Here is a 9,103-nt window from a genome sequence, read left to right as displayed (position 1 = left end):
GGAAATTATTCTCCTATTAAAATAGGAATTCCTCCCCTATTGAAAAGGAAAAATCTAGCATATTTAATTAAAACGGGAATTATTCTCCTATTAAACATGATCTCTCTTCCAATTGAAAAAAACAAGTTTTTAAAACTTAATTAAAACAATTTGTTAGAAAATTAAAACAGGTTAGCGACTAAAGCGGTAGTCCCAATTTTCTAAAACAATCTAAATATTTTCAAAAGAGCCGGTGCGTATGCACGGCCTACAAGCTAGTGTAGTTTTAATTTAGTATTTATATGAAATAGACCGGATATGTTAAAAATTCGGAAATTTATCAGAGATCGGATCGAATCTTAAAAACATATCCAATTCCAATCCTATTATTTTTCGGAAAAATTGGATATCACAATTTCTGATAACGGAACACAAAATATCATTGCCAAAGTTGGAAAAATATCCGATCCGGAAAATTTGAATTTTCAGAAAAAAGAGACACCCCTATATCAAATGCAATGAGAATTTCCCATCGAAAAGGAATAGAATGGCATGTGACATTTAAAGAATGATACATAGAATATGATGTGATTATACGATGACATTTTTCAGAATTCATATGCTAAAAATTTTATCTTTTTCAGATCTAATCAACTATGGGAAAAGCAACGACGTTGGGTGAAAAGGAAAACAGTGCTTTTCCATTTTGCGACATCCACACTCATGCCGCTCCAAACTTGGGAGAGGAGTTGTTTCGTAAACTAATCTCTTAAGCAAGGTGTTGTGCAACAAGTGTGCACTTTTTTGTAGCGTCTTCTTGGCCGCTTTCATATCTTTGAAGATGAACCAGTGCTCTTCCCTTTTATATTTATTTTTATCATTCATGTTGATTGGTAAGCTTAAGGTGAGGAGGAAACCACATGTTCATGCTCACTCTATTGATGCCAATTTTGGGTAACAGTCTGATGAATCAAGACTGCTAAAATGCTCCCAAGCGAGATATTAATTACATTGACTGCATCATTGTTTACTGCAAAGAAAATCAGGAACATCTTAGTAGATTTTTTCTAAAGAAAGTCACCAAGGACTTAAGAATAGATCTAAAAGAACCATGCCCAAAAAGATGACTACATGCATATTACAAGCTGGAAAATTAAGAAAGAAACACCAAAACCGTTTACAGACATGTAGTTCCTTACCCATTTAAATCCTTCCTTATCTTGGAGTATAGCACCGATCATGCTCTCCCCAAGATTTGCGATCTGGGAAGCCACCACACAAATAGCAGCTTCAACAGCATTTACCTGCATATACATGAGGGAAAATGATCATTATAGCTGAATAACCTGGTCACTGCAGTGGTTGATACTTCACTTTATGAGATGTCCAAGGAAATTGAGCATACAAAGTTGTGCTTACTGGTCAAAAGATCTTTTCTTTTTAATCTTAAAGACCATAAAAGAGAGAAAATCTACTAATTCTCCCCTGTTAGAAACCAAGTTCTTTGTTTTCTCTTTTCTCGCCACATATCATTGAAAAGCTCCATAACATTCGGGTCATCAGACTGTTGACATAGAATTGGAGTCATTGGTAAAAAAACTTCCTTAAGAAAACAATGATCTAAACCATTTTCAAATGCTGCCATGTGGTATTTGGCTACCCGCAGAGGAAATAAACAACAAGATATCTCAATGACATGCAGGTGCAGTGTTAATCCTCAATAAAATTAGGGAAAACAGAATTTGCTTAGAGGGGCATGCAGCCAAGCACTGAATTGAGGGGTTAGATGTGAGATATTCCTTTACAAATGGAAAAGGTTGCTTCATAAGAAAGTACAAAGGAGAGGATGTGTCTGATATCTCCCAGGTCCACTGCTGGTAGAGCTATGCTGTTTGGTTTAATAAGAATATCAAAACCGTTCTCTTGTAAATAAGATTCCAAAAGGTGCATCTTATAACTTGATTATTATAGAAACCCAAAGAAAAATACTGATACAAGTTATCCTAATTAATCATTTCAATTAACAATGCTTCGTTGTGAGCTTATGTTCGTAAGGTGACTTGTGAAATGGTCTTACTAGAGCATTACCAGTTATTACTTGCAAGTTGCAACAATCAAATGTGGCAGAGCAAGACAGTCTTGAGCTACCCTAAAAACATAAAGATCTCTACTCATGAGAAAGGGTAGTGAAATTTACCTCACCCACTAGGCAACCAACATAGGCAAGCAGAATTGAAGCTAAAAGCCCCGCAATAGTTCCCTCAACGCTAACAGCCCCTTCAGTTCCCCTAGGGACTACCTTAAACGAGGTAATAAGATATCTGGTTAAGAAGCACCAATCCAAAAAATTCGATGTTTCAAAAAAGAATCTGATCGTGATACATGAATTATGAAGGCGTGTGTAGAGAAGAAAATATTGGTGCAGCTGAATTAGCCTCAAAATATGACCAAAAACAATTATACATCCCACAGTCCCAAACCATAACATCATTCCATACAAAGCAATATGCCTACGGTCATTTACGAAATCCTAGTGTAAATGCTGCGTGTGACATGTTCCTATTGAGTAATAACATATTAGATGCCTTCTTATTACTAATCAAAACACAAACTAACAAATGTGATAAAATTGCATGGAGCTAAGCCATAGGATGAAATTATCACAATTATCTCAAGATTGTCTAACAGCCAAAACTGCTCAGACGTGAACTAATCAACATGACCTTACAAACTCTAAGTAACATGATTCATTCCAAAAAAAAAAAAATGTCATCATCCATGCAAAAACTGTCAAATTTAAAGCTGAGAGAAGACTAAGGGGTTGTTTGTTTTTTTTTAATTCAGCATTCAGAGCCTCTTAAACTTAAGTTTTAAGCATTCAGAGGTTCAAAACTTGTTTGTTTTTTTTAAGTAGTTTAAGCATTCAGTGGTACTTTTAGCATTCAAAGACCAAAATTTCTTCCGAAGCACTTGAATTTAATACTTGAAACAAGAAAGTCCCTTCTTGCCTTTTCTTAAGAACCCAATCTTAAGAACCCATCTACTTTCCTACCTTGACTTTTATGGCTTCAAAATTTGATGTTGGCGTCACAGGTTTTTTCATTTTTTTGGGTGAATGATATCCACTTTGTTAAAAATAGAATTACATATATATATTATGAAAATAAACAAAATATGAAAATAAATCGTTAAAATATATTTGTGAAAGCATATTTTAAATAAATTTATTTATCATTTATTTTTTTCGATAATCCATCTCTTCTCCTCAAATATAATATATATTTTGTTTAACAAAAATCAAGTTAGTGTTTAAAATAGATAGCATGAGTAAAATTGTCGAATGATTTATATTCAAATTTCTTCAGAGCAAGGTTATTCTAACGAGAAAACAAACATGTTTTTAGAAAAAGAATCAGCATTTAGCATTGGAGGATGAGTCATTCAAAGATTCAAAGATTCAAGCATTCATAGGCTCAGAAAAACAAACGACCCCTAACTTACGTAGTTTTCCCAAATAATCTCACTAGAAACTGTATCACTCAACTTAGTACAAAAACTAGCCACAAAACCAAGTTGCCAAAGACTTGAAAATGCTGCTCCCCTACACCATATATCGATAAAAACGCGCAAACACACCCAGCAGCACTAGAACCAATCACACTACCAGGACCCCTTCTCCCCTTCCTCTTCTCAGCTACACCTAACGCCTCCTTTTGGGCCATTTTCACCTTCGTCACCGCCGTTCCCTACATTACACAATCCACATTGTCTCAAATAACCAAAATTTCAGCTAATAAATCAACTCAAAGGTTAAAACTTTTTCATCTATGATACATATCTTGCAAAATAAAGCAAAGCCAAAGTTTAAATTTCACTTACAAGTACGAAATATGTAGCGACAAGTAAGAAACCAGTAGGACCAAAAGCACGCCAAGTTAAAGTGCCAAGTAAGAAAGCAGTAGCAATGCCAGATAAAGATAAGCCAGTGACTAAAATAGGAGAACCAAATGTAAATATCAATACATTATTGAAAATTGAGGATGCCCAAGTTGGTGGTGAAGTTTGAATGAGATCAAATACACTTGAAATAACAGTACTTTGAAAAGATGAGTCAGGGAGTGAGTGTGCTTTGAAAGAAAGCATTTTTGGGGATGGGTGGAGTTTTATGAGTTTGGGTTTTGAATAGAGTTTTATGATGGGTTTTGAGGATGTAGATGGAATGGTGGTGGGGAATGAAAGGTCTTAATAACTGAAAAAAACGCCATTGATGTGTTAAAAAAGTGTTTCCTCTTCTTTTCTAATTTTTCTCCAACCTCAAAACCCTAGTTAGTTTTGAGAGAAGGAGGAGGAGAAGAAGAAGAAAGGAGAGGAGAGATGGTTTTCTACTACAAAGCTAGACCCGAAGCTGGAAACTACACAATTTTCATGGGTCTAGATAAACATGAGAATGAAGATCTTATCAAATATGGTTTCCCTGAAGACATCTGGTTCCATGTGGATAAAATGTCTTCCGCCCATGTTTATGTAAGACTAAACAAGGGCCAGACCATCGACGATATAAGTGAGGGTTTACTGGAGGACTGTGCTCAGCTTGTCAAAGCAAATTCTATCCAAGGCAACAAGGTCAATAACATTGATGTTGTTTATACTTTATACCCCTTGGTATAATCTGAAAAAGGCTGCCTCTATGGATGTGGGGCAAGTTGGTTTTTACAATAGTAAGATGGTCCGCACTGTGAGAGTAGAGAAACGTGTAAATGAGATAGTTAATAGATTGAACAAGACCAAGGTGGAAAGGAAGCCTGACTTGAAAGCTGAGCGAGAGGCGGTTAATGAGGCGGAGAGAGCTGAAAGAAAGCTCCATATGAGAGACAAAAAACGGCGGGAAGAGATGGAGAGGCTTGAAAAGGAGAGGCAGTCAGAGATACGAAGCTACAAGGGCTTGATGGTTGCAGAGAAGATGACATCGAACAAACAGGTTGCTTCTACAAACAAGTCGTTGCAGGAACTGGAAGAGGATTTCATGTGAGGAAAATACCTCTGGGTAAAAGATCTGCTCGAGCCAACTTTACCTGCCCATTGCAGGACAGGAGAAATCTCTTGACTAAGAGTTTGATACTGCCAGATATCAATCTCGTAAGAAGGCGGTGATTGCCAGTTTTCAGTCTCAGGATTCATGTTCTACGAGTGATTGATTAACTGAATCATGAATAATTTCCTCCTGTTAGATTTCTGTGGCAAGATAATCCGTAACTTGTGTTGGCGTACCAATATATCAGCAATAGTTTTGCTTTGGAATTTTGGATCATCCTAGTAGCGACGAAGTATTATTTCCATTTTTTCAAAAAAAAAAAAAAGTGTTTCAGTTTTGAGAAGAAAAAGGAGAGTCAACGGCCTTTGTTTGATTTTGACTATTGGGTGGTAAATGGGTTGGGCTTACTTAAGTCCAGTCCATTATTAGATATGAATCTACTACTTCGGCTGCTGACGAGGTAGTTTATGCTACTACCTACTAATTGGTTTTAATTAGTATACTGCATAGCAGTGGGGGCGTGAGTGGAGAATTGGAAGGACGTGGAGAGGGAGGAGTGGAGAGATTGAAAGAGCGTGGAGAGTGGAGAGGGAGAGGGAGACGAAGAGAAGAGATGAATGACATTTTTGCCACATACCCCCCTCAGTTCAGAATTTTTGCTCCGCTCACTTGATAAGTTGAATGATTTAGTGTTTAAGTATGTCAGTCGGGCGACCTAATCAAAACAATTACTTGTTATATAGTCGACGAGCCTTGCTCCAATACTACACTCAATGTGAAATGGTAAGGAGTTGGTGATGCTAGATTGCTAGCAAATAAATAAGCAAATGGCATCGTGTCCGAACTCCGAAGAACATTTGCGTTGCGGGGAGATGCATATTGCACGTATGTATTTTTTTTTCTTATTTTTTTTTGGGTTAACTAGTATTACCCCACTAGATGAGCCAATTAGGATTCCCCTAGATGGGAAATTAGGGTCTCCCCTAAATACACATCAAAAAAAAAAAAAAAAATCAAAGTGGGTTGACCGAGATTTTTTTGTGTGTATTTAGGGGAGACCCTAATTTCCCATCTAGTCTAGTGGGGGGAAAATCCTAATTGGCTCATCTAGGTTGGGGGGGGGGTAGTTCACTCTCTTTTTTTTTTCCTGAAATAGGTGATCTACTAAAACAGACACAAGAAGAGATCTAATTTTGTGTGGTTTAAAGAAGAAAAACACAACAGTTCTATTTCTTGTGTTGGTTTGTGTTCTCCCCATAGCAAATTTACAGTTGTTAAATGCTAAAACCGACACAAGTAGTATACCTGTTGTGTCATGTCAGTTTATAAGTACTTAAAAACTGACACAAGTACTATATCTATTGTGTCGGTTTGACAAAAACATATTGTGTCACCACTCCTTATATCGTTTTGTAAATCTGAAAAACCCGACACATCATATTTGTTACAAGCCTTTTTTTTTTTTTTTTTTTTAGTAGTGACACTCGGGCGTTCGATCGGTATTTCTTTGTAAGCGAGGCAACTTATGTTGAAGGCGATCAAAGACACCGTGAGTAGGTGCGCCGAACAATTCAAATATACATACACACTCTCACTATTTGAGATGCACCAAGTATATAGCCATGTCACTAGTCAGTTACTTTTTCTTGGGTTTTTGTTAAGACTTAAGACACTGGTCAGTATATGTTCCGATCAATTCCCCAACCATTTTGAGTTACAAGTGGCAGCAAGCTTCATCCACCTCACAACAATGCATGAGCAATTAATTGCAGATTCTGCCACGTTACAAATTTCACACACGTGTGACACCTTCCTTTGTTCTCTAATCTCTAATATTCTTTCCAACCACTATATATTCCACTTCTCACACATAGTAATTAGCAACAATCGCAGCTCCAATTTTCTTTCATTTCTGTGTATGATGGCTTCAAGTGATAAACGTCCCGCTCCCGGTGGAGTTGCTCCAACTAGTGAACAACCACCAGGCCAGGCCATGAGTATGAGTCAACACGTGATTGATAAGGGGGGCCAGATGCTTCAATCTTTAAAGCCAATTAAGCAGATGCAGCAACATGTGTGCACCTTTGCCTTGTACAGCCATGATATGAGTCGGCAGATTGAGACTCACAATTATGTGACTCGGATTAATCAAGACTTCCTTCAGTGTGCTGTTTATGATTCTGATGGTCCCAATGCTCATCTCATTAGTAATTTAGTATCTTAATATTGGCCTCTTCAAGTATTTTGACGCTTTATAGATCCCACATCCCAGAAATGTGTACACTAGTAATTTGGTGTGTCCAGAGATTTTCAAAAGAAAATAAGAATGTATTAGTATTTAAACAGATTTTAAAATTTCCTGCCGTTCAAAATTTTAGCCAATTCGACATTTTCAACCAGGTGCTTCATATCATGCATGTCACTTGGTGATCTAGGATAACTTTGCATCATGTGTTACGGTAATTTGAGCTGTATGTGTATGTTCCAGGGGTGGAGTATATTGTATCGGATAGAATCTTTGAGGATCTACCAGTTGAGGAACAGAAGCTGTGGCACTCTCACGCATATGAGGTCGGCCTTTTCTTTTTCTTTTTTCCTTCGTTCCAAATTTCTTAATTAGTTATATCACAATGATTAATGTGCGATGACTATTATTCTGGCATCTGAATGGTCCAGATCAAAGCGGGTCTTTGGGTTAACCCTGGGGTTCCAGAGATGGTGCAAAAGACTGAACTTAACAACCTGACCAGAACCTACGGCAAGTTTTGGTGCACATGGCAAACAGATAGAGGTAAGAGACCATTTTCCTGAAGCTATACAATATGTGTCATACAAGATTGCAAGAATGTACGTGTCTTGTTTATCTAAAAATGTTCACCATTTGTTGTTGTGGTATTATGAAGGTGATCCACTTCCTCTGGGTGCTCCGGCACTGATGGTGTCACCTCAGGGGGTGAATTTAGGAATGGTGAAGCCTGATCTAGTCAAGAAACGCGATGATAAGTATGGCATAGACAGTGGTCGTCTGAAGGTATCATGGATGGAGATTCCGGAGCCAGAATGGATAAATCCGCGTGCGGACTGCTGGAAACAGACTGGAAAAGGTTTTGCTATCGACATAGAACCAACAACCATGAAACGCATGGCACCCTTTCCATGAACGAATTTGTGCAGTTCACTAGTTTGCAACGTAGTATTAAGTTGATATGTTTCCACTCTAAGTTTTAGTGGGTGTGCAAAGTATGTATATGGATGCCTTTATACAGTTTGGGGGATCTAATTCTAGTATCTTCATGTTTATAAGAAATCTAATAATAATAATAGTGTGCAGCCAATAGTTTATGTTACTTGATGGTTGATACTTGTTGTGTGTACTTGTTTGATTTATTTGAACATAAATTAAACCACTTTGGATTATTGGGCGTAAATATATATCCTATGCGTTTATTAGATCTGCTCTGAGACTGTTACATGTTTCACTGTTTTCTTAATTGTAATTGAAGTAGAACTGCGGTCCAAAACAGATTAGGAAATAGTAATACACTCAAATTAGAATTCCGAAATGTAAACTAGACTTCATGTTTATAAATATAAATAGAGAACCTCGATCAATACCATGTTTTCATTAATTACTTTCGTGCTTTAATTTCAGTATTAAGTACTAGATTTTGGACTCGGGCATACGCTCGGGATCTATTAAATATTTTGTGTGAGCAGCGATTATGGTGCATAAGTATTTGGGAATTAAGGGATCAAATTGAGATAGTCTCTTCACTTTGTGGTTTAGGATATTAATCCATAATTTTCAAATATAATTATCTCAAACTTGAAACTTGATCTAGTTTGTATAATATTTTTCTTAGATTTATGGTAATTTAGTGGCAAATTTTCGAATCAGAATAGATTTTTATTAAAAATAAACCAAAATACGTTAATGAGCAGCGATTATGGTGTATAAGTACTTGGAAATTAAGGGATTGAATTGAGATAGCATTTTCACTTTGTGGTTTAGGATATTAATCCGTAATTTTCAAATAGAATTATCTTAAACACGATCTAACTTGTATAATAATTTTCTTGGATTTATGGTGA

The 9,103-nt window shown here is 36.7% G+C and overlaps 1 protein-coding gene and 2 pseudogenes across 3 annotated transcripts; 2 read left to right on the top strand and 1 right to left on the bottom strand.

Moving 5' to 3' along the window:
* Positions 1-401: 401 nt before the first annotated feature.
* LOC147477094 (protein VTE6, chloroplastic-like) lies at positions 402-4,122 on the bottom strand (annotated as a pseudogene). The gene is made up of 5 exons (XR_015208695.1): positions 3,859-4,122; positions 3,481-3,725; positions 2,177-2,300; positions 1,179-1,283; positions 402-1,009 (listed from the first exon to the last, which is right to left on the bottom strand). The product of XR_015208695.1 is annotated as a protein VTE6, chloroplastic-like (transcript).
* Positions 4,123-4,353: 231 nt separating this feature from the next.
* LOC147477093 (uncharacterized) lies at positions 4,354-5,272 on the top strand (annotated as a pseudogene).
* A 1,588-nt stretch (positions 5,273-6,860) lies between these two features.
* On the top strand, positions 6,861-8,358 carry LOC147477092 (oil body-associated protein 2B-like). Of its 2 annotated transcripts, none has more exons than XM_086584730.1 (4): positions 6,861-7,197; positions 7,500-7,582; positions 7,688-7,802; positions 7,915-8,358. In XM_086584730.1, the coding sequence occupies exons 1-4, from the start codon at positions 6,930-6,932 to the stop codon at positions 8,169-8,171; spliced, it is 723 nt and encodes a 240-aa protein (XP_086440856.1). In that variant the 5' UTR covers positions 6,861-6,929; the 3' UTR covers positions 8,172-8,358. The 2 variants fall into 2 exon arrangements, with proteins under 2 accessions (XP_086440856.1, XP_086440855.1); XM_086584729.1 differs by having other exon boundaries at positions 6,861-7,218.
* Positions 8,359-9,103: the final 745 nt, after the last annotated feature.

This window comes from Coptis chinensis, chromosome 9 (genome assembly GCF_015680905.1).
Source record: "Coptis chinensis isolate HL-2020 chromosome 9, ASM1568090v1, whole genome shotgun sequence".
NCBI lineage: Eukaryota > Viridiplantae > Streptophyta > Magnoliopsida > Ranunculales > Ranunculaceae > Coptis > Coptis chinensis.
This window is presented reverse-complemented; position numbering and strand designations above follow the sequence as displayed.

What these genes read in the sequence shown, in the direction of transcription:
- LOC147477092 (XM_086584729.1), top strand. Translation starts at nt 6,930, where the DNA reads ATGATGGCTTCAAGTGATAAACGTCCCGCTCCCGGTGGAGTTGCTCCA. An exon ending in TCCCAATGCTCATCTCATTA is followed by an intron (nt 7,219 to 7,499) that starts GTAATTTAGTAT and finishes TGTATGTTCCAG; the next exon opens with GGGTGGAGTATATTGTATCG. An exon ending in CACATGGCAAACAGATAGAG is followed by an intron (nt 7,803 to 7,914) that starts GTAAGAGACCAT and finishes GGTATTATGAAG; the next exon opens with GTGATCCACTTCCTCTGGGT.